This window comes from Gaeumannomyces tritici, assembly GCF_000145635.1.
Source record: "Gaeumannomyces tritici R3-111a-1 unplaced genomic scaffold supercont2.4, whole genome shotgun sequence".
Lineage (NCBI taxonomy): Eukaryota > Fungi > Ascomycota > Sordariomycetes > Magnaporthales > Magnaporthaceae > Gaeumannomyces > Gaeumannomyces tritici.
The window spans coordinates 213,040-233,962 of record NW_008804548.1 but is presented as its reverse complement, the minus strand read 5'-3'; the positions used below and the strand labels follow the sequence as shown (position 1 = coordinate 233,962).

The following is a 20,923-nucleotide window of genomic DNA, read 5'->3' as shown; positions in this document are numbered from 1 at the left end:
CCAATACTGCTTCCTCACGGCGCAGGTTATGAAATTAGGCAGAACTCAAGGGGATAGGCTACGAGGTGCATGCCCGTTGGGCTTCCCTCCAAGACCAGCCGCAGCCTGACCATTTCTTTTGCAGACTGCCCCGCCTCCTCTCCATATTCGACCTGATTCCCCCCCATGGTTCCCCAACTGGGAGAACCGCTCCAGCAAGCACAATGTCCGGGTTGGAGCCGATCGCGGCCCTTGGGCTGGCATGCAACATCTTGCAGGTGATCGAGATCGGGATCAAGACCGTTCAGCTGGCGAGGCAACTGTACAAAGACGGCGAACTTGATCCGACGCTGGGGGACAACGGCAAATTTCTAGTAACCCTCTCGGACCAGATCCTTTCGACTAGCGTCACCAACGCCACAGGGGAGGGAGGAAGGAAGAATTACGACCCTCAAGACCAGCGAATCGTTGATCTCGCCATAAAGATTCACCGTGCAGCGCGCGACCTCGTGGAAGAGGTCAACTTCCTGAGAGGGCGCCCGACGAAGAGCCAGGTGTTCGCGACCATGCAAACTGTGGCGAAGACGTTCTGGAGGAGGAAGCGATTGGAGAAACTCGAAAAGAACTTGAGGGAAGCCGAGCAGCAGTTGCAGGCGGGACTTCTGACCGAGATCTAGTATGCTTCCCCCGTGTACCCAATCAGTCTGGGATCGTGGGATGCTGGGTGTGCTAACTTTGAGCAGTGAGAGGTCGCGAAGAACAGACACCGGCGTATCGTCCGTTGGCGGTGACCTGCGCGCCTTTGTCGACGAATATCGCAACGGGCGACGCGATGCCGCGCTCTATGTATCTGCCGAAGCCGACAAAACCAGACAGCACGTCGTCAGGGAGATCGCGAAGGGCGAGAAGGCCACCAAGACCCACGTCACACAAAGCACCGATGAGGTCGGGGCCTCCATCAAAACCCACATGGATTTGGCGTTCTGCGGCGTGGCTCGACGAGAGGACGCTGCCGCACTGGAGGCGAAGAGGGAGCGGCTACTACAAAGCCTGACCTTCCCTCGAATGAACGAGAGGCGCTCCCTCGTCGCATCCTCGCACCCAGGAACCTTTCGTTGGGTTCTGCAGGACGGAAGCGACAACGATGAAGCAAGACGAGACGGGGAGACAGTGCAGGACGGAAGCGACACCGATGAAGCAAGCCAAGACGGCGACACCGATGAAGCAAGCCAAGACGGCGAGACAGAAGGGAGTGGCAGCAAGATCACTTGGGACAGTTTTGTGGACTGGCTCAGGTCAACAGAAACGACCTACTGGGTCAGCGGCAAGCCTGGCGCAGGGAAGACCACGCTGATGAAGTATCTCATGGCCCAACCCGAGACACAACAGCACCTCAGATCGTGGAACACTGAAGCAGCTGTGGTCATATCGCACTTCTTCTGGAGGCCTGGAAATGACATGCAACAAAGCGTCCGAGGCCTTCAGTGCTCCCTGCTGCACCAGCTTTTTTCCGAAAGCCCCCTGTCTACGGACTGGGTTCTCCAAGGCCATGAGTCTATACGCAGAAAGAGCGCCGATACCGACTGGTCAGGCGAGGAGCTGACAAGTACCCTGTACAACGTCATGAGCCAATATCCTTCGCCTGTCGTTATCTTCCTTGACGGTCTCGATGAGGTGCTTCCTAAGGACGGCACACTTCAGCTCCTCCATTTCATCGAGGAGCTCAGGGAGCGATATGGAAAAGTTGGCAAGCTCAAGCTTTGTTTAGGGTCCCGTCGAGAGCCTCTTCTCTTGCGGAGGCTGGCTGCTTACCCGCAGTTGCGCCTCGAGCACCTTACGCTGGAGGATCTTCGGCAGTACGGCCATGATAAGATGGTTATTCCACATGACTATCAGATCATCATCACCCCTAACTTGCCATTCCATCCCCAATCGAATCACAATTCCCTTAGGGAGTGGCTTGTGGCCGAGCTCGTGGAAAAGGCTGAGGGTGTCTTCCTTTGGCTGTGTCTCACCATCACGACACTCACAGATGCCCTCCACCGTGGTGAGACCTTGGAGGACTTGTGGCACCGAATAACCAGTCTGCCAGGGGATCTCCTGGAACTGTACAAAGACATGTGGGCCCGCACCGACATCGAAACCCCGCATCGCCGAAGAATCGCAGCCTCGTACCTGAGGCTGGCCCTTGCAGGTCCTTATGTTTGGCTTGAACCACTCAACATATTTCATTACATGGTAGCAACGAACGGGGACGCGCACAAACGTCTCCTCGAGCTCGACATCCCAACAAACGCCCCCGCGAACTTTCTAATCCAGGCATGCAAGGCAACGCGGCGGGAACTGGAAAGCACTTGTGCCGGGTTTCTCCAGTGCCCACCACCTGAGAAACAAGTCGGACCCACGGATGACGATCGCAACTTCATCTTGCTACCGTGGCATGGCAAAGAGTATGATGGGCTCGTTCCGTACATCAATCAATCCAAGGTGTTTTTCCTGCATCGAACAGCACAAGACTTTCTCCTCGACACAGCCGAAGGGCGACAAATCCTGAACAACGACAATGACTCACTTTCGGGATGGGATGAAAATCTACGTCTTGCTCAGGCTCGACTCGCTGAGTGTAGATTGTTCAAAAGCCCGTCTGCATTCCTGCCTCCCGGGTGCAGGACGGGTCCCATAGGCAATATGCCCTATAGTATCGAGGACATCATCTGTAGCGCTTTTTCCTCGAATGGCCTCAGCGCCAAGCGTCTGGCGGGCGATCAAACCCAACTCCTCCTACAATGCGAGCGGGCTTTCAACGATGGTTATATCACCACCCCCCACACACTCCCAGACGATAACATCCACATGCGGCGGTATCCGGGGCTGCTATTCCTGGTGGGCTTTGAGGAAGTTGTGCGGCGTCAAAATGAGTACTGGATCCTGCTCGGCGAATGTGATTGGCTAGATTTTGTGGCCATCTGGGACATGATCCTCAAGATCGTCCAAGACCGGAACCTTGACGTTCGAACACAATCGGAACTTCTTATTTCGCTTTGTACCTTGAAAAGGCTCCGGCGCGATTCCCGTGTCGACCTTGATGCTCGACTCTCTGCGATGCGAAAGCTTCTGCATATGGGAGCCTCTGCAACATGGAGTGGGTCTTGTCCGGGGAAAGGCGAAATGGACCGCGAGGAGATTATCGTGGTACAAACGCCCATTAAAGCCTTGGTGTCATCGATATGGGCCGATTTTTGTGGTTTCTCCACCACCCAGAATGATGCGCGACTTTTCCTGGAGTTTGTTCAACTTTTGGTTGCCAAGGGAGCCGACCTAAAAGAGGAAGTGCATATTGCTATCCAGTTCGATATCGTGTCCTCCGGGCGCTGTGTCCTCGCGCCCTTAGCAGTTTTCGCCAGCGAATATGAACTCCAACTCCATAGTGTCGGCCAGGTATCAGGACGAACCGTCACTACTTTGGTGCTGGCATGTCCGGCATCGACCTTGATCGCCATTATGGTGCAGATCTGGGAGAAAGCGAATATCCCCCAGCTGGATGAGCTCCTTCAACCAGGGGGAGTGATGGAAAGAGGGTTTGGCACCAGCCGGCCAGTCGCAGTGGCGAGGATACGGCCGGGTGAGCGTTCCTCGTGGAGCTCAGAAGCTTACAACTTGCTGCGGAGTCCACATGTTTACCCCCTTCCGTTCGATGGCTCTTTGGACGGGACTCCTTTGTGGCTGGCACGTTTTGCTGAGCAAAGCATGAAGGATGGCGGCATGTGGACCAAGAACCGCACCGGGGGCGAGTATGGGGAATTGATGGTAGCCGAAGTCTCCATCCCACCGGATCTGGAGCTGGCACTGGATCTTCTTGTCAAAAGGCTCGTACTGGAAAAGGGGCCATTGTTGGATAGAAAGCGGGAGCTCCGGAGGAGGCTGGGTATCTGCACACCGTGTGAGGAATGGGGGGGAAGATGGGCAGATGAAGAGCGGGAAGAGGATGAAGAGGATGAAGAGGATGAAGAGGATGAAGAGGATGAAGAGGATGAAGAGGATGAAGAGGATGAAGAGGATGAAGAGGATGAAGAGGATGAAGAAGATGAAGAGGATGAAGGGTATGAGGGGTATGAAGAGGTGTGAAAAAGAGGAGGCTTAGTTAGAAGCGGTTACGGGAAGGGGAAGATGGATTGTGAGCTGTGTACAGCACAGCAGTTAGGCGACGAGCGCAAAGGGGGAAGAAAAGAAGCTTCGGCACTTGAACTACCATCCATCGCTGCTGTCGGAGCGGCTTGTCGGGTCCGGCAGCCGGCCCCTTGCAATAAAATCTCCCGCAATCATATTCAGCGGTGCCGCAGTTTTACTTGTCCTGGCTGGGAAGTTTTACTGTGCTGCTTCCTGTGACTGGTTAACGCCTGAGCCGATGCCAATGATATCATCACCATATACACACACGCCGTGCTCGTAGATAGAGGTAGCTTGCCCACTGGAGAGCCGGCTCAATTGGGACGTGCGCCTCTCCTGACATTCGTTGGGGGAGATGAAGCGGCATGGGAGGATACCAGGCCATGCAAGGTTGCCTCGAGACCCGTTTCAAGGTCCTCCATCCCAGTAATTGAACCATTTTCTCCGAAAGAAATCCTGACCAGATTTACATGCAGTCAGGGGCATTCAATCTGGGCGTTGAATTGGGCACCCTCGTGTGGCTGCTCCGAGTCGTTCTGATGCCCGTGGCCCATGATCTGTATGGGCTTGGGAAAAAGAAGCGGCATTGACTGGCCCCTACGATATGGCTGCGCCTGTGGAGAGAAACGATTCCAAGCGTAAATCGAGGGTTCTAGGGTAGGCTGGTTTGCATCCAGAGTTGGACCTCGTCCGACTGTCTCGATGACTAGGAGGCATAGCATATTGAAGTAGCCCAGCGTGCTTTGCACCATTCGCAGCAATCATTTGGCGCCCGTTAAAGCCTCTCCTTCAACAAATAACATTCCTACAACCGGACCTACCCCTGTTCCTCGCTATAAAGCTGGCTTCTTGGCCCGTTTCCTGATCGCCTCTCAAAGCAGACCTCGCTTGCTCATACCCAGGACACAATCACCACCCACAAGTCGGGCAACGCAAGATGTGGCCCAGACACACTCTCCTGGTCCTTGCCACGGTCCTTGTGGTTTCCGCAGCGGCAGAAGATCTGCTAGAGAGAGACCAAAGAACAGAGCCCGACACATCCTCACTCCCATACTCTAGTTTATCGGCCTCTGCTGCCCGTACAACAATCACACACACGGTTACCGTGTGCCCCTCCGAGACGCACACGACTAAGTCTACTCCCATGACGCCCCCCGACGGAAACAACGGCTACTCTCGCCCGCCAACCCGGTCTCCAGACCCAATCGCCGACGCCAAAACGACGTGGTACACTAGAGGCGGCGGCCCTCCGTTCAGTACCGGAACAGGCGGTCCGAAGCCGACGCCGCCGATGAACGGAACGGGCGGTGGAGTGACCCCTAGGCCATCTAGGACACCCCCCGTCACCGCTGGCGCAGGGCGAGAGACGGTCGCTTGCATGCTAGCCCTGGGCGCACCGGGCCTGGCTGTATTGCTTGGTTGAGCCTCGCACCGTCTGCTGATGCTCGTCATGCACTAGCATAATTTCTTGTCGGCGACATTCAATGGAAAGGAAGAGGTGGAGGAACAGGAAGCAGCCACCTCGAAAGAGAACATCAATCCGGACGAGGAATGGGAATACAAATATTATTTTAGCCTCATTGCTTGACTGTGCTAGCTTGAATATGATAAGTCAGTGCACCCCATGTCGGCCCACCCCCCATGATCGCCCACCTTGTAGGCCCACAGCATGGAATCTTTTAGAGTACTCCCGCCCTTTTATTTCTATCAATTCTAATCCGTTTTCCTTACTTTTTTCTGCATTTTAATGCCTAAATGCTGGAGAAGAGATATACAGAAGAAGACGTCGAGCGAGCCCTCACTGCGTTGCAGGGAAAGGGCGGAATCCGACGGGCTGCTCGGCTCTATGGGATACCGGTGTCAACCTTACGCGGGCGTTTACAAGGCCGCTTACTTATCCGGCAGGCAAAAAAGGAGTATCAGCGTGTAGCTTTTAAGCAGGAAAAGCGCTTGGCTAATTGGATTTTATTATAGGACTTTTTAGGCCTCCCACCAACGCATGCGGAAATCCGGTTTTTTGCCAACGATATTATACGCACCGAAGGAATTTCCCCACCGCTTGGGAAGCATTGGTTACAGCGTTTTTTAAGCCGGTATCCAAAAATTAAAGCCGGGAGGGCCCGGCGGATAAAAAACGCACGCGTTTAAAGGGCTATTACTGCAACTATAACAAAGTGGTGGCAGCGCTTGCAAATACCGGAAATGGCCCAAATCAAGCCGGAAAATACGTATAACGCCAACGAAAGTGGCTTGCAAAAGGGAAGAACCGGTAACGGGATCGTTTTAAGCCTCGCTGGGGCCCGGGCCTTGCAACGTAAGGACCTTGGGTTACGCACTTAACCCTTTTTTATCGAATGCATTTCGGCTACGGGGGTATTATTGCTTTTTTTTATTATTTTTAAAGGAAAAAGCGTGCAAAAGCAATGGTTTTTTGCAAATTTAGCTCCTTTCCAAAAGTAAAAATTTATTGTTACAAATAACGGTTGGACCAACGATTGCACGGGCTTAAAATGGCTGCAAAAGGTTTTTATCCCTTGCACCAAGCTTTTTTTTCCTGCTTTTCGCCTTTTAATTTTGGATGGGTACGGGTTGCACGTTACTACAAAGTTTATGCTTTTGTGCTTCCAAAATAACATTTTTTTACTTTATTTATTTGCCCATTCGTCTTACGTATTGCAGCCTTTCGACCTTGCCGTGTTTAGCCCCTTTAAATAAACATACCGAAAGGAAATCGGGTTTAAACCCTTATTTACTTGCTTAACAATAATAAAAAAGCGCCAATTTTTAACCGCTTATTACTACGCACGATCCGTAGCCTTAACCCTTTATATAATTTTATCGGGGTGGCGGGCTTCCGGTTTGTAACCTCGCAATATAGCCAAACCCTTTATAAGCCGCTTTATTTTTAATGGTGGCCCAAATAGCCAGCAAACCCAAATTTAACAATTTGCAAAAAATAATAAAGCCAAAAAACGTTTAACGATTTTATCCCGAACGTTTTAAATGCCATAAAAAACCCCCAAGCAATCGAAAAAGTTGGCCACCCAAATTAGCATTATTAAAGCCCGCCTTCCCGTAAGCTTTACAATATAATTATTTTTTAAAAAGCTTTAAAAAGGCTACAACGGGCATAAATACGATTTAACTAAGGCCCGGCAAAAAATCAAGCAATTGGAAGGCCAATTGGAGGCATTACAGCCTCGCAAAAGGAAAAGGGTGGCCGCGAATCCCAACGAGGCCTTTGTGGATATACACCGGGTTGCAGCGAAAAGGGGTAAGGTTCTGGAAAAGGGAGATAATGCATTTAAAAGCCCGGACGAATTTAATCAGGAATCAGTTTCGTCTTGCATCGAGGTTGCTTAAATAAAGGTAGAAATTTGCAATTAAATGCAGTTGGGTTGGTGTTAATCGAAACGTACAAAGTGGGCGATCATGGGGGGTGGGCCGACATGGGGTGCACTGACTTACCCTGATGCTATTAAATGCTGCAGTGGCTAGGAGACATTCCCTGATGACGGAATACCGGCGCCATGCGGTTGGAGGATTGGGATGCGCAGCTAAGGACGGACGTATTTGACATTGAGTTGGATTCTCCCACATCACACAGCCGCTGATGATGTTTGCGTAGTAAATTTTCCAGAGCGAATTCACTGGCAGGCATGCGGGAAGCAGACCATTCTTTACTCGCCCAACCCAACGGCAGCAGCACTCAGCTAGGTCACAACGAACAAGGCCACGTGGAAGCCCAGAAACGCCTCGCGGAGAGTGGCTTGGGCCGGAAGAATGGCGAAATCCGCACTTGGAGACACAGTGGCTGTTGTGGTGGGTACTTAGATGTGTTGTTTATCGGCCTTGTCCCGGTCTTCTAGCATGACGGTCTGTAACTTGGATAGAGCGTCAGGATCGTGAAAGCTGGCACAGCCCCCGGCAGGCAGACGCCGAGAGGGAGATAGGCGGCGATGGCGACCCGACTGAGAACGTTTCGTGGCTGTTCGGGGAGCGGTTACATATTGTGGCTGGCCGACCAGTGAACTCGATAATAGATACACATGGAGCTTGGCTGGGGGTGGGATTGGGGATCTTCTACAGTAGAGGAGACACGGCACGGCGGCGCAGACGGTGTAAGTAATAGCCGCGACAAAATATAGCGACAGGCGGTGCTGCGTTTTTTGTAGAGGGGTCGAGAGCTGACTATCAATGTGTCGGCGCATTGACGGAAGGTTACGAAAGAGGGGGACGAGTGTCGGATGCAGACGCTCCTCGCGAAAACCCCTTATGAGATCATCTTTGACGAGACTCGTGGCTTTGAGCCATATGCGCTGGAAGTGACCAGGCAGGCGTGGGCAGATCTAGGCGAGAAGGCACCAGCGTCAGCTGAGGGACTGGCTATGCATATTGCCCTACATGTTTGGTAGCATGTCCAGCCAGAGAGACAAGAGACAGCAGGACGGTTTCCCAAAAAGAAGCGGTTGTAGTGCAGCCACCGAAGGTTTGCCAAGATTGCATCGTGGGCCTCGCTATACCAGGCGCCACCAAGTCGGCAAATACCGACTGGTTCTGGTCGTGCAGGGTGGTTGAGCGAGTTTGCGCCACAGACAATAACGGGAGCAAACTTGCTCAACCTTTCCAGATGCAGCACGAAGGCGGGGTGCACATACAGCATGCAGGGTCCCGACTGTAACCCTCGAGAGGAAGCTTCAGCCGTCAAACTGGATCCGATGGCCAGCACTTGGGCCAGACCACCGTCGGCGCTTACTGGCTTGAGACGAGTCGCGCACAAGTCGTGGACACGGAAAAGGCTTGGCGAAATGACGGACGGACATGGTGCGGGCAATATCACCGTGGCCAGAATTGCTGGCTGGCCTGGCAGTCTAGAAAAGGAGGGCGTTCGGCGAGCTCCAGCGATGGCGAGGTATATAGTAGACGTTGCTAGATTCTGGCTGGGGAACTGTAAATACTGCCCATATTTTCTACTACTTGCACACCATCAATGGACGGTGTATTTTCCGTCTCCATCCTGGGCGCAGGCCCGGCAGGGTTCGCTCTGGCCGCAGACCTCGAGAGGCATGGCACGCGGACACTGGTCTACTCACACCCGTCGCACCTCCAGCACGCCCTGTCGGTCCAGCAAATAGGGCATCTCAAGGTCGAGGGCGTCGTCGAAGGTATCATCAATCTCAGGATCACAACCAACATCGCCGAGGCCGTCGCCTTCTCCCGCATCATCGTCCTAGCCGTCCCGTCGAGCGGACAGGAGACGCTGCTCCAGCTGCTCCGACCGCACAGCCTGCGCCGCCACACGCTCGTCGCAGTGCCCGGCAACCTCTTCTCGATCGTCAAGGATTCCGGCATCGAAACGGGCAACGTGCTCGAGACCAACCTGTCGCCGTACGCGTGCCGCATGGAGGGCGGGGTGCTGCAGCTGTACGGCAAGAAGCGGTGCGTCTTCATCTCGGCGCTGCGCAACGACGCCGTCCGGGCGGCCGAGATGCAGGCCGTGTTCCCCGGCGTGCGGCTGCGGTGGTGCAGCAGCGTGGTCGAGGTGTGCCTGTCCAACATCAACGGCGTCTTCCACCCGCTCATGGTGCTGATGAACGCCGGCCGCATCGAGGACACGGCCGGCGACTTTCTCCTGTACCGCGACGGCCTGACGCGGTCCGTGGCCAACGCCATGGAGGCGCTGGACCGCGCCCGCATCCGCATAGGCACCGCGCTGGGCCTCCGCCTGCGCAGCGCGGCCGAGGTGTCCAACGAGTGCTACGGCCAGCACTTTGCCGACCTGGTCGACCTGGCCCGCAACTCGCCGCCGCACAACAGGCTGCGCGCCCCGGCCGGCATCCTGAGCCGCAATGTCTCCGAGGACGTGCAGGACCTGCTGGTCGCCTGGCACGGCCTGGCCGAGAAGCTGGGCGTCGACGCCTCGCCCATCTCGGCCGTCATCGTGCTCGTCGAGATGGCCACGGGCGCGAGCTATGCCGAGACGGGGAGGAATCTGGCCAAGCTGAAGCTCGACGGTGTGTCCAAGGAGGAGTTGGTTGCGCGTTTTGGGCCAGCTATCCCGCAGCGGCATGAGCGCCAGCAACTGCGGATTCGACTTTGATACAGGGGCGCGCGGGGAAATTTGTAACTAGAGCTCTATTTGGTTTACACGTAGCGCCCGTAGCTTTGCGCCGTAGATGCCGACAATGCATGGTATTGGGGCGGTTGCCAACGTCAGAAGCCCAAGGAGAGCGTTCCCCCATCCCCAGCCAAGCGAGCGATACAAGCCCAAACCGCTCAGGGGAAGCAGCGCGCCTGCAAGACCCCGCAGGACGGCATTGGCACCCACAGCGCTGGCCGCGTACTGCTCAAAGGCGTCGATCAAGTACGTCTGGATGCCCGCAAAGATCAATATGGAGCCAAATCCCGTGACGGCGGTGCCGAGCAGCGGTAGCATCCAGTGGACGCCGCCCTCGATGCCCCAACCGTACATAAACAGCCCGGCGGGGAAGGTTAGCGCACCCGGGAGTGTGATGAATAGGGGTAGGCGATCCTCGGGCTTGAGCGTCTTCCCGGCAGCAGCTCTCCTCTGCAGGTTCCTGTCGCTCATTATTCCAAGGTACAGCAGTCCCAAAAGGGTGCCGAGCCCGCCCGGGAGAAAGACCAGCCCCGCTTCAAACGTGGAAAAGTTGTAGACCTCGACAAAGGCAAACGAGTAGGTCGCGAAGAGGAGGTAGAGGGTGCCATAGAGGAGAGCAACGTAGGAGCAGAGAACGGTCACTATGGGGCAGAGCAGAAGTAGCCTTGACGGCCGCAAAATGCTCCGCTTGAAGAGCTCGCCAGGCGGTATCCTGAGCGCGAGTTTAGACTGGTAGTGGGGATTTCCAGTCTCCTTTCGCAGCTTTACTGCCTTGCGCTCGAGCAACACGGGCGCATAAGTCTCTCGAAACACAGCGAACCCGAGTAATGTGGCGACAGCAAGCTGACGTGGCAAACATTAGTTGGGAAAGCATTGGGGGACGGACTGCAAGTCAAGCCATTGACGACGGGTCCTCACCACTATAGCCAGCGCCCAGAACATCCACCGCCACCCCGCCGTGGCAGCCACCTTGCCGCCAATGATGGGCCCAACCGTCGGGCCAAGGACCGTGCCGACCGACCAGACGGCCACGGCCCTCCCCCTCCTCTCGCGCGGCATCAGGTCGGCGATGGTGCCGGAGCCGTTGGTGATAGTGGCGACGCCGACGAAGCCCGAGAGGAAGCGGAGGGCCAGCAGGGCCGGGGCCGAGGGCGCGAGGGCGCAGGCGGCGGTCAAGGCGACTAGTAGCACGTTTGTGGTGTTGTAGAGGGGCACGCGGCCGTAGAGCTCGCTCAGCGGCGCGAGCACGAGCGGCCCGCAGGCGAAGCCGAGGACGAAGATGGATACGACAAAAGTCGCAAAGGTGCCAGAGTCGGTGCCGAGGTCGGCCATGACTAGCGGCACCGCGGGCGCCAGCATGGTGGAGACGAGGGGCCTGGGTCGGGCGATGATCAGCAGGGGGGAGTTCCTGGAGGGTAGGCTGAGGGTGGTGCGGGTGGCTGGCAAGCAACAGTGATCCCACTCACACCAAGAAACTGATCAAAGAGACCGTTATGATGTTGAGCCACTTCTTGTGGGAAGACCAGTTCAACGGATTGGAGGGGTCCTCGCCCTCTGGCTCGTCCCACCACACCAGGATTTCGGAGATTTCTTGGCTGGGAGCTGATGTAGAAACGGCGTGTTTCTCTAGGCCAGTTTGTGTTATCGATGTAGAAAGGTCCGAAGACTCGACGCCCCCTCTGCTGTCCATATCTGGGAAACTTGGTTGACGGACCGTGGGCGGTTGACTGGTTTCTGATAGGAGGACGGCTGCGAAGGAGAATGGACAATCTGAGATGAATGTGTTACCAATATGATCACTAAATACCTTTCTCTATCTAGATCGATAATAGTATGCCCGCTTCAGGTCCATTCATCGGCGGACCAGGCCGTGTCGTCGGGAGCTTGACTCTGGAGGTCCATGGAATTAATCCCTGCTGCACCCCGCAACGGCCCACTCCGAAAATTGCCCGATCCGGAAGGCGGGTTGCAGGCCTGCATTTCACAGGCCCGTGCTGTTTGCTTCACCTGTTTATGTTGATCGGCTGTTGAGCCACCTATTGAGATCAATTTTTGCAACCAGACGCCTGAAATGTGCCTGGCCTTATTTTTTTTCTGGAGTGGCTAACAAACCAAGTGTGTGGCTATCTTTCCCGTCTGAAGGTGGAACGCTTTCCCAAAGCATAAAAATCGACACCTTCCACCCTTTGCTTTAAGCTTTTGCTCTTTTCCCTTCTTTTCACTTGCATTACCTGCACCCCAGGCGCATAGGTGGTGCAGGTGCTGTGGGTGCTGTGGGTGCTGCCGCCGTAAACTTCTCAAATTTGCTCAACACCACAAAAGGTCCGATTCATTGGTAGGTACGCGCCCTGGACGGACCACGCATGTAAACTGCCGTTTACACCGACTCCAAGTCCAGTGCCGAATTAGTCAAGATTCCACACGCGACCCCCGTCGACTTGACAACTCATTCGCAACCCCAGCCGTCATCGGGTGGCAACAGTGACCAGCAGCTCCATGTCCATCCGGATCCCGTCCTCGGTAGTGACCTTGTCCCACTCACGGATCATCTCCTCCCTGGCCATGGGGCGCAGCTCGAGCGGGATGCCGCCGTACGTCTTGCCCGACGAGCTGGTGTCGAGCCACTCGACCATGGCCGCCCCGTCCCTGGCCGTCTTGACGATCCTGTTGACCACGATCTCGTGGCCCGCGAACCCGGCGTCGTCCAGCAGCCCCTCCATCTCGCGCCTCTTCACGAACCTGGGGCCCCCGGCCGCGCCACCGTCCGGGTAGGCCGCGTACGGCTCGCGCGCCAGCACGTCGGCCTTGATGCGCTCGTGCAGCGCCACGAAGTCGCCCGACCCGCCCGACACGCCCAGCCGCCCGCCCGGCCGCAGCACGCGCGCGAACTCGCGGACCGCGAGCGCCTGGTCCGCGATCCAGTGGAAGGTGGAGTTGACAAAGACGGCGTCGAAGCTGGCGTCGCCGAAGCGCGACAGGTCCTCGGCCCGGCCCTCGTGGAAGGCCAAGTTTGAAGACGAGGAGGCGGCGGCGGCGGCGGCGGCGGCGTAGGTTTCGCGGGCCAACTTGATGCGCTCCGGGCTGGGGTCGATGCCGACCACACGCCCGGACTCGCCGACGAGGGTGACCATGTGCGCCGTCAGGTTGCCGGGCCCGCAGCCGACGTCGAGCACGTGCATGCCCGGGGCGACGTTGAGCCTGTCGAGCAAGAAGAGGCCCGCGTCGGACTGGGTGTTGTTGTTGGAGACGTATCCCCTAGCCAGCTGTTCGGTGTCGGCCATTTTGTCTGTGTTGGTGTTGCGAAAAATGCCGAAGGCGAGCGACACCTCTCCCTCCGTCACGGGAATGGTGAAGCCCGACTGATGTGACTTTTGAAGCTTACATATATAACATCCCTGGTGACAAAGGCGGTGTTGCATGCCTTTTGGCGTGCGTCTTGAGGGGGTGGGGTACATTGGACAAGATGCCTAAGCATGTGCGTGACTGAGGAGAGTCGAATTGAGCAAGTTTTCGTTGCATCTTTTCCACCACACTCTCCCAGAACTCTATCGAAAGAAGACTCGGCGCTGACAAAACCAGCAGAAAAGAGTGAAGAACCCAAACAAAAAGGAAATATGAAAAGCCAACCGCCCAACGGAGGGCCTAGGCGCTTTTCAAAGGGCATCACCACCTTGAATGCCGACTCTGTACACTAAACATGGTCCAATGGCATCTAAATATAGTTTTTGTGATTCATTGTCCTCCCAATTGCAACCCGACCACTTTGGAGAAAAGACGGCGCCTGCTTCACTCGGTGTAGCGACCGGACCCGTGCCACCGAACAGCTCACCTCGACTGTGAGAGTCTTGGTGGCGGTGACAGCCAAGGCCATCCGCCATCAACAGCCTGCGGGTGTGGCCAAGCCCGGGTCACCCGAGACAGCCTTGCTCGGGTCGGGCCAGTAGCACTGGGCCGTCTTCAAGCCACGCCCCCCCACACCTTTCCACCCGCCCACGTCTCATCCGGGCCCCTCGGGCTGCGTCTGCCAAGGCCTGTGCGCCCGAGCCCCTCCTGTCATCGGAGCGCATTGACAAGACAAAGTTCGGATGACGTCCGCATCCAAGTCGTTTCTAGAATTCCAGGGGAACGGTTGAGGTGGGTCTGGGGTCCAAATGGGGGATGAGTGACGACGTGGGGTGGCCCTGGGGACCATCGCTGTGATGCCATTGCGCAGGCTCGGGCTCGGGGTGTCACCCAACCGTCCTGCCGACAGTCGCGCGTTTGCGGCGTTTTGCCGATCGTGGAAGCCAAGGCGGCGTCAAATTAGCGGTGGTAATTTCCACATGTACGGCCGTGGCGGCCAGCCGCACGAAGCTTTCGCATGTCAAACTCAATATGATTTGTTTGGATCTAGTTACGAGGCTAGTGCCCAGGTGCATGGAATATCCCGGCTGCCTGTCCCCTGGGTATGAATCCAGGGTTCTGGTAAGTGGGTTTCTGCCTCTTCTCAGACCCGAGCCCTCGGGCTCGCTCAACACCCTGCGCGCGCGTTCGCCGTTGATTAGTTTCACGCGCGAGGCTAGTCTGCCCCTGCCCATGTTTACTTGATCGTCCTGAGCTCCAATGTGGATACTGGACAGCGAGCTTCCTTGGCCTCTTGCGAACGAGGAAGAAACTTTCTCTCCTTTAGGTGGGCGGTTGGGATCTGACTCGAGATACTTCTTGCGCAAATTGCCTCGAGGTCAACTTGGTGATCGAGAAGCCAAAGTGTTTGCTTGCCAAGGCCTCAGCCTCATGGCCACAGACCTCCTGCCTCAGGATCTGACCATGCCTCTTCTGGCAAGGACGATGTCAGCTCGCCGCGCGGGTGGCATGTACATATATCCTCGAGATACCCGCCTCTAGCATCTCCTTCTACTCCGTCTGCCTCAGCGCGATCTCCTGGGACGGCCTCACCATAGTCACTCGTTCGACAATCCCAATCGCACATAATAATCCAGAAAAGGAAAAAAACTTCAACATGGCCTACATCCACTCCAGGATCACCATCACCTGCGCCCTGCTGGCCCTGTCGGCGACCGTGACCGCTAGGCGCATCGACGAGAGCGGCTTTGCACCCGAGGACATCATCGTCCGCGATGTTTGCGTCATCGGCGGAGGCGCCTCCGGGTCGCATGCGGCCGTGCGTGTTCAGGACTCTGGAAAGTCAGTCGTCGTGATCGAGACAAAGGACCGTCTGGTAGGCCAAATTTCCTACTCCAGCATCGATTTATATTTCCTGTCAAACTAACACCAATATCTGCAGGGCGGCCATGTGGACACCTACAACGACCCGCGCACCGGCGCGCCCGTCGACTTTGGCGTCCTGGCGTACCTGGACCTTCCCGGCGTCAAGGACTTCTTTGCGCGCTTCAAGATCCCCACCATCCCCATCACCGGGTCGCCGTTCCAGAACAAGTACGTCGACTTCAAGACGGGCAAGACGGTCGACGGCTACCCGGCCTTCAGCCAGGACGACGTGCGCGCGGCCCTGACGACGTTCGCCATGACGACCCTCAAGTACAACGACCTCTTCTTCCCGGGCTACTTTGGCCTCGTGGAGCTGCAGAAGAAGGGCGGGGCCGTGCCCGAGGACCTGACCATGCCGTTCGGGCAGTTCGTGGCCAAGTACAAGATCGAGGCCGCCGTGCCGACCATCTGGACCTTCGCGTCCGGGCTCGGCGACGTGCTGGCGGCGCCCACCGTCTTCGTGCTCCAGAACATCAACGCCGTGCACCTGGGCCAGATCCAGAGCGGCGGCATGTTCCGCACCGCCAACAACTCGGCCCTCTACGACGCCGTGGCCCGCCAGCTCGGCCCCGGGTCCGTCATGTATGGCAGCCGCGTGGCCGCCGCCGACCGCCGCGCCGATGGCGTCACGCTGCTGGTCAAGGGCAGCTGCGGCAAGAACAAGCTCGTCAAGGCCAAGCGCCTGCTCGTCACCATCCCGCCCACCAAGGACAACATGCACCAGTTCGACGCTGACGCGGCCGAGAACGAGATATTCGCCAAGTGGACCGCCACCGACATCCAGGTTGGGCTCCTGACCGGGTCCAACATGCCCGACGGCATCAGCATCAACAACGCCGACCCCAGCAACGCCACCCTGCACCTGCCCAAGGGCACCTACGTCGACCCCATCGCCTCGACCGGCATCCCGGGCATTTTCCGCACCATGGTCGTCGGCCCCGCCGGCACGGGCGTGCAGGCCGCCAAGGACCTGGTGCGGTCGGCCGTGCGCGGCTTTGGCGCCGCCGGGACTTTTTCCAACGTCGGCCGCATCGATTTCCCGGCCTGGTCCGATCACGGCGTGTCGCAGCTGCGCGTGTCGGGCGCCGACATCGCCGCGGGTTTTTACACCAAGCTGTACGCGCTGCAGGGCCAGAAGAGCACCTGGTTCACCGGCGCCGCCTGGGGTGCCGACTACACCTCGATACTCTGGGTCTTTACCGAGAAGGGCGTCCTGCCGGGGCTGCTGGCTGGGCTGTGATTGTGTCTTTTTCTCTGGGATGGAAAACGGGACAGAGAGCTTAATTGTATAATACATAGACTTGTCGACACTGAATACAATCTCATTTGTTGTATATAAGACGCGAAAACTAGGTGGTAGGCATCATCTGGAACCCATGACATCTTGTAAGTAGCCCTTTTGGCCACCCAGTCGATCATGTTATCGTTTCGAGGCATCCTGGCAGGTTTGTTGTCCAAATCCTGGTGGAAGGAAGCATTGCACGTTGGTATAGCCCACTCCGACGTGGAGTCACAGCCGGGGGGCTTTGCGGGTCGGATGACATCCTGATGGAAAGGATGTCGAATCGAAAGCATTCAGCCCTGATATAGTACCCACCGCCTCGACGATACTCGGCGATACATCGTCCCGGGTAACACAAGCATGCACCACCAAGGCCCGGACTGGTTAACATGACACCACACATGCAGCGATCATGGAGTATCGGCAGACACGGCCATCACTCCGGCATTTTATCACTTATATCAGTGCCCGGCGCCGCGTAAATCGCTGACGAATAGATATCTGGGCTGAGCCCCCGCAGCTAGCTCTCCCCTCCCTGATCTGGCTGGTGCTTCTTTCTTGATCATATCGCATCCTGATCCAATGGCAACCTCCTCCTCCGTAATGCAGCAGTCGCGCGTCCAGAACGGCTCGAATCCGAGCACCGCGGCCCCGTCCCGGCTGCGCGTTGCCGTCACCCAAGCAGAGCCAGGATGGCTAGACCTCCAGGAGTCAGTCGACAAGACGTGCTCGCTCATCGCTGAAGCAGCCCAGCAAGGAGCCAAGATAATCGCGTTTCCCCGAGTGCTGGATCCCCGGGTATCCAGGATGGGTCTGGTAAGGGCAAGCAGGCGTTCTCCTAACCTGGCAGAGACTCCGTCATCTAACCGACGTGGCGTGCGTGCGGCCCCGCCAAACCACACAGGAACCGACCCATCAACATGGAGATGGCGACGGCGTACATCAAGAACTCGCTGCGCGTCGACTCCCCCGAGATGGACCGCATCCGTCAGGCCGCGGCGCAGCACGCAATCGTCGCGGTGCTGAGCTTCTCGGAGCGCGCCGGCGACTCGCTGTACATCTCGCAGGCCGTCGTCGACGGGGCGCAGCAGGGGCGCGTGCTGTCGGTCCAGCGCAAGATCAAGTCGACGCACATGGGGCGCACCGTCTTTGGTGATGCCTCGGCCGAAACTCTGAGCGGCGTCGTCGACACCGCAGTCGCCCTTGTCTGCTGGGGGCACGTGCAGCCGCTGCTCAAGTACCACATGTGCACCCAGCGCGAGCAGGTCCACGTCGCGGCCTGGCCGCCGCTGCATCCGCACCAGGGGCCCGGGCTGTGGTCCATGACCAGGGATGGTAGGTGTCATGTACCCTCCGCTACGGTCACTGGGAGATGGTGACCTGTCAGCAGCCCCCGTCAAAGTCGCTGACATCCGATTCTGCCATAGGCGCCCGCGCCCTCTCTCGCACCTACGCGATCGAGTCGCAGGCGTTTGTCCTGCACGCGACCTCCCTCATGACCGAGAAGGGGATCGGCCGCCTCAAGGCAGCTGGCGGCGCGCTGTTCTCCCAGCCGGGAGGCGGATCATCCGCCATTTTTGGGCCCGATGGCAGACAGCTTAGCAAGGACCTGGACGAGCAGATAGAGGAGATCATATACGCTGACATCAATCTTGACGACATCCTCGGCGCCAAGAGCTTTGTGGATGTTTGTGGACATTACAGCCGGCCTGACCTGCTCTGGCTGGGCGTAGATCCCGAGATGAAACACTGTGCTCGCTCGACTGCAAGTGCCCAACAGGCCGCTAGGGAAGGTGGCCAGGTAGCCCTGGATTTCGGTATATAATAACAGCTTTTCGACGTCGTTCTCCGAGCGTGGGCAAACGCCGGTCAGATCCATACACAATTGCGCTACTCCATAAAAATATTAGCTTAATGACGCGGCAACGCTGTAGCAGCTTTTCCCCCAAGATCACATCATTTCTTGGCCTTGTCGGTTTCGCCCTCATGGAAGATCGTTCGAAATAACTAGTCCCTAGTCGGAGAGGTTCCATCCCCTCTGCTCCCGCCGCGGCCCGAAATACCGAGAAGAGCCTGGTTCTCACGCTCCAGCGAAGACGCATGACTGCGGCTGGGGCGCTTCTCCATCATGGCCGCCAGGTTCAAGTGCAGCAGATGGCCACGACGGCGGCGGACAAAGGTAGCCTGCAGTGCCCAAGCGAAGGCGATCCCAATGGCACTGAACAAGGCTGGCCAGCGGAACTGGTCCGGGCGCGAGAAGACCATGGTGGCGACGTAGGACAATATCTCGAAGCCACTGTTGAAGGCCGACTCAACGGATGAGAAAACACCGCGGTGCTCCTCTTCGACTTCCTATATTTGGGTGACGGGGATGTCAGCGCAGTTGGAGATTTCGGATGAAGAACTACTAACCTCTTGCACCACAGTTTGCGTACACAGATCAAAGCCGATGATCCCAATGCGGCTCAGAATGGTAGAAACCACGAGTGCAGCTGCAGAGGCAACAGGCGCACAACTGCTCTGCAGCCCTGCAAGCAGCCAAAACCCTGTAACCCCGAGGATGAGCCAGCCGAGCTGCCAAGACACAAACCAAAGGCCTGCCCTAACGGGACCGATGCGATGTGCCAGCCAAGGAGCCGCCCATGTGGCACAAAACTCGAATGCGACCGAGGCCGCGCGGGACGTGCCGATGGCGGTGGAGGTAAAGCCCGAGGAAAGAAGGTAGGCGATCATGCGTCCGGAGAAGGAGAGAACAGTAAAATAAGCCATGGACTGGGCAAATGATGGCAGGAATGCTGGATGGGAGAGATAGAAGGAAAAGTCCTGGACGCTCTTGCGCACCGCGACTTGGGCTTTCCGCAGGGACCGTTCGGGAGCGGGGTTCTCATCTACCGGTCCGAGCAAGTCGGCAGGAGGGGAGTGAATGATCTTGGGGATTTGCAGATTTGGCACTTCGTAGTAGACCTGGATATTTGTAGCCAGGCATGGTTACCTAGTTAGCTGTGGCCACAATATATGTGGTAGCTTGGGTGCGTATCGAGAAACTCGCCTTGGAAATGTTGAGGTACTCGACAGGGATCGAGACCAAATTCATGGCAAAGTTGGCAACAATAGCAGCCCTTGTGGACGCCCCATCGATGAAGGCTATAAATACTGGGCCTGCCAGTTTGCAAAAGATGTCGATTCTCCTCATGCGCGAGTTCAGGACTGCAGAGTAGGGTCTCCGTGTTAGTGCCCCCAGAGCAGCACAGGAGGCGACCGGGCTCTTACCAAGCTTAGTTTCTACAGAGGTTCCTGCGATGACGGGGACCTGCAAGAATATTCGTGTGAGCTAGGTTCCCGTCGGCAGCAGGTTACATGGGAGAACAGGCATACCCAGTCCCTTTCGACCGCAATAAAGTTCATGACTGCCGAGAGTTTCTCCACGCAGGCAAGAAGGCAGAGCAAAGCCAGCAGGCCATAGCGGGCGCCAGTGTCGAGGTCTATCGCTCTGCTACCAAGAATGTAGAAGATTGCACAAGAAGAGGCCACAGCCAAGCGCTCCAAGACTAATGGCGAGGGAAGGAGAAGTTGCATGTTAGCAGCGCTCGCGCAAAGGGTCTAGGCAGATGGTCGGCTCTAGTGACATGCCGATAGACAGTCGCACAACGCGCAGACGGGCGGCGCGGTCGACAAAGTGGCCGACGGCGGGGGCGAACAGGATGGCGGCGATGCCGCGGGCCAAGGCGTAAATGGACAGCGGCAGGAGCGTGCCCGGGAAGAGCGCGGCCAGGTAAAGGACGCTTCCGAACTCAAAAACACGCGAGTTCCACGTGGACAGAAAGTGCGACGCGTACAGGCGCTGGCTGGTGGCGCGGAACGCCGTTGTTGCCATGGCGGCGCCGTCGGTCACGCCATCGCCGGGCGGCGCAAGAAGCGGTGACCGCTCGCCGACCTCGGCGTCCGGGACCTGCGTTGGATCATCTGCGCCTTGGGCCATTGCTGGCGGCAGGTAAGGATTGGTTGAGTACGGTCTAGAAACCAATGCCAGTACAAAAAGAAGTTGAGGAGGTGAAAATACACGACCTAATGATTGGATTGGTGGTGGAGAAAATGCAAATGCAAAATTG

The 20,923-nt window shown here is 57.0% G+C and overlaps 10 protein-coding genes across 10 annotated transcripts; 6 read left to right on the top strand and 4 right to left on the bottom strand.

The window, feature by feature from the left end:
• The first annotated feature begins 46 nt into the window (after positions 1-46).
• Positions 47-4,339, top strand: GGTG_07487 (hypothetical protein). The gene is made up of 2 exons (XM_009225311.1): positions 47-655; positions 723-4,339. The coding sequence occupies exons 1-2, from the start codon at positions 204-206 to the stop codon at positions 4,102-4,104; spliced, it is 3,834 nt and encodes a 1,277-aa protein (XP_009223575.1). The 5' UTR covers positions 47-203; the 3' UTR covers positions 4,105-4,339.
• A 744-nt stretch (positions 4,340-5,083) lies between these two features.
• GGTG_07486 (hypothetical protein) lies at positions 5,084-5,569 on the top strand (the record flags this gene model as incomplete). Its single annotated transcript, XM_009225310.1, has 1 exon — positions 5,084-5,569. One exon carries the CDS (start codon positions 5,084-5,086, stop codon positions 5,567-5,569), a length of 486 nt encoding a protein of 161 aa, XP_009223574.1.
• Positions 5,570-5,859: 290 nt separating this feature from the next.
• GGTG_07485 (hypothetical protein) lies at positions 5,860-6,216 on the bottom strand (the record flags this gene model as incomplete). Its single annotated transcript, XM_009225309.1, has 2 exons — positions 5,860-5,990; positions 6,186-6,216. 2 exons carry the CDS (start codon positions 6,214-6,216, stop codon positions 5,860-5,862), a joined length of 162 nt encoding a protein of 53 aa, XP_009223573.1.
• Positions 6,217-7,986: 1,770 nt separating this feature from the next.
• Positions 7,987-8,561, top strand: GGTG_07484 (hypothetical protein; the record flags this gene model as incomplete). The annotated part of the gene is made up of 2 exons (XM_009225308.1): positions 7,987-8,267; positions 8,379-8,561. Exons 1-2 carry the CDS (start codon positions 8,196-8,198, stop codon positions 8,559-8,561), a joined length of 255 nt encoding a protein of 84 aa, XP_009223572.1. The 5' UTR covers positions 7,987-8,195.
• A 340-nt stretch (positions 8,562-8,901) lies between these two features.
• Positions 8,902-10,426, top strand: GGTG_07483 (NAD/NADP octopine/nopaline dehydrogenase). The gene has a single exon (XM_009225307.1). The coding sequence runs from the start codon at positions 9,137-9,139 to the stop codon at positions 10,244-10,246; it is 1,110 nt and encodes a 369-aa protein (XP_009223571.1). The 5' UTR covers positions 8,902-9,136; the 3' UTR covers positions 10,247-10,426.
• GGTG_07482 (hypothetical protein) lies at positions 9,032-12,050 on the bottom strand. The gene is made up of 3 exons (XM_009225306.1): positions 11,731-12,050; positions 11,183-11,639; positions 9,032-11,107 (listed from the first exon to the last, which is right to left on the bottom strand). The coding sequence occupies exons 1-3, from the start codon at positions 11,952-11,954 to the stop codon at positions 10,274-10,276; spliced, it is 1,515 nt and encodes a 504-aa protein (XP_009223570.1). The 5' UTR covers positions 11,955-12,050; the 3' UTR covers positions 9,032-10,273.
• GGTG_07481 (hypothetical protein) lies at positions 11,980-13,636 on the bottom strand. The gene has a single exon (XM_009225305.1). The coding sequence runs from the start codon at positions 13,543-13,545 to the stop codon at positions 12,730-12,732; it is 816 nt and encodes a 271-aa protein (XP_009223569.1). The 5' UTR covers positions 13,546-13,636; the 3' UTR covers positions 11,980-12,729.
• Positions 13,637-13,870: 234 nt separating this feature from the next.
• GGTG_07480 (hypothetical protein) lies at positions 13,871-16,877 on the top strand. The gene is made up of 2 exons (XM_009225304.1): positions 13,871-15,482; positions 15,549-16,877. The coding sequence occupies exons 1-2, from the start codon at positions 15,264-15,266 to the stop codon at positions 16,770-16,772; spliced, it is 1,443 nt and encodes a 480-aa protein (XP_009223568.1). The 5' UTR covers positions 13,871-15,263; the 3' UTR covers positions 16,773-16,877.
• A 519-nt stretch (positions 16,878-17,396) lies between these two features.
• Positions 17,397-18,746, top strand: GGTG_07479 (hypothetical protein; the record flags this gene model as incomplete). The annotated part of the gene is made up of 3 exons (XM_009225303.1): positions 17,397-17,630; positions 17,741-18,149; positions 18,242-18,746. The coding sequence occupies 3 exons, from the start codon at positions 17,397-17,399 to the stop codon at positions 18,637-18,639; spliced, it is 1,041 nt and encodes a 346-aa protein (XP_009223567.1). The 3' UTR covers positions 18,640-18,746.
• GGTG_07478 (hypothetical protein) lies at positions 18,569-20,919 on the bottom strand. The gene is made up of 6 exons (XM_009225302.1): positions 20,445-20,919; positions 20,190-20,362; positions 20,085-20,124; positions 19,864-20,021; positions 19,227-19,778; positions 18,569-19,166 (listed from the first exon to the last, which is right to left on the bottom strand). The coding sequence occupies exons 1-6, from the start codon at positions 20,791-20,793 to the stop codon at positions 18,822-18,824; spliced, it is 1,617 nt and encodes a 538-aa protein (XP_009223566.1). The 5' UTR covers positions 20,794-20,919; the 3' UTR covers positions 18,569-18,821.
• Positions 20,920-20,923: the final 4 nt, after the last annotated feature.

Bases quoted from the DNA above. Each gene is read 5' to 3' on its own strand.
- GGTG_07482 (XM_009225306.1), bottom strand. From the start codon at position 11,954: ATGGACAGCAGAGGGGGCGTCGAGTCTTCGGACCTTTCTACATCGATA. The intron at 11,640-11,730 runs GTGAGTGGGATC...CGCCCGACCCAG, and splicing joins TCTTTGATCAGTTTCTTGGT to GCCCCTCGTCTCCACCATGC. The intron at 11,108-11,182 runs GTGAGGACCCGT...TTGCCACGTCAG, and splicing joins TCTGGGCGCTGGCTATAGTG to CTTGCTGTCGCCACATTACT.
- GGTG_07480 (XM_009225304.1), top strand. From the start codon at position 15,264: ATGGCCTACATCCACTCCAGGATCACCATCACCTGCGCCCTGCTGGCC. The intron at 15,483-15,548 runs GTAGGCCAAATT...CAATATCTGCAG, and splicing joins TCGAGACAAAGGACCGTCTG to GGCGGCCATGTGGACACCTA.
- GGTG_07483 (XM_009225307.1), top strand. From the start codon at position 9,137: ATGGACGGTGTATTTTCCGTCTCCATCCTGGGCGCAGGCCCGGCAGGG.
- GGTG_07478 (XM_009225302.1), bottom strand. From the start codon at position 20,793: ATGGCCCAAGGCGCAGATGATCCAACGCAGGTCCCGGACGCCGAGGTC. The intron at 20,125-20,189 runs GTATGCCTGTTC...ATATTCTTGCAG, and splicing joins TTGCGGTCGAAAGGGACTGG to GTCCCCGTCATCGCAGGAAC. The intron at 20,022-20,084 runs GTAAGAGCCCGG...CCTACTCTGCAG, and splicing joins CTCTGTAGAAACTAAGCTTG to TCCTGAACTCGCGCATGAGG.
- GGTG_07487 (XM_009225311.1), top strand. From the start codon at position 204: ATGTCCGGGTTGGAGCCGATCGCGGCCCTTGGGCTGGCATGCAACATC. The intron at 656-722 runs GTATGCTTCCCC...AACTTTGAGCAG, and splicing joins GGACTTCTGACCGAGATCTA to TGAGAGGTCGCGAAGAACAG.
- GGTG_07481 (XM_009225305.1), bottom strand. From the start codon at position 13,545: ATGGCCGACACCGAACAGCTGGCTAGGGGATACGTCTCCAACAACAAC.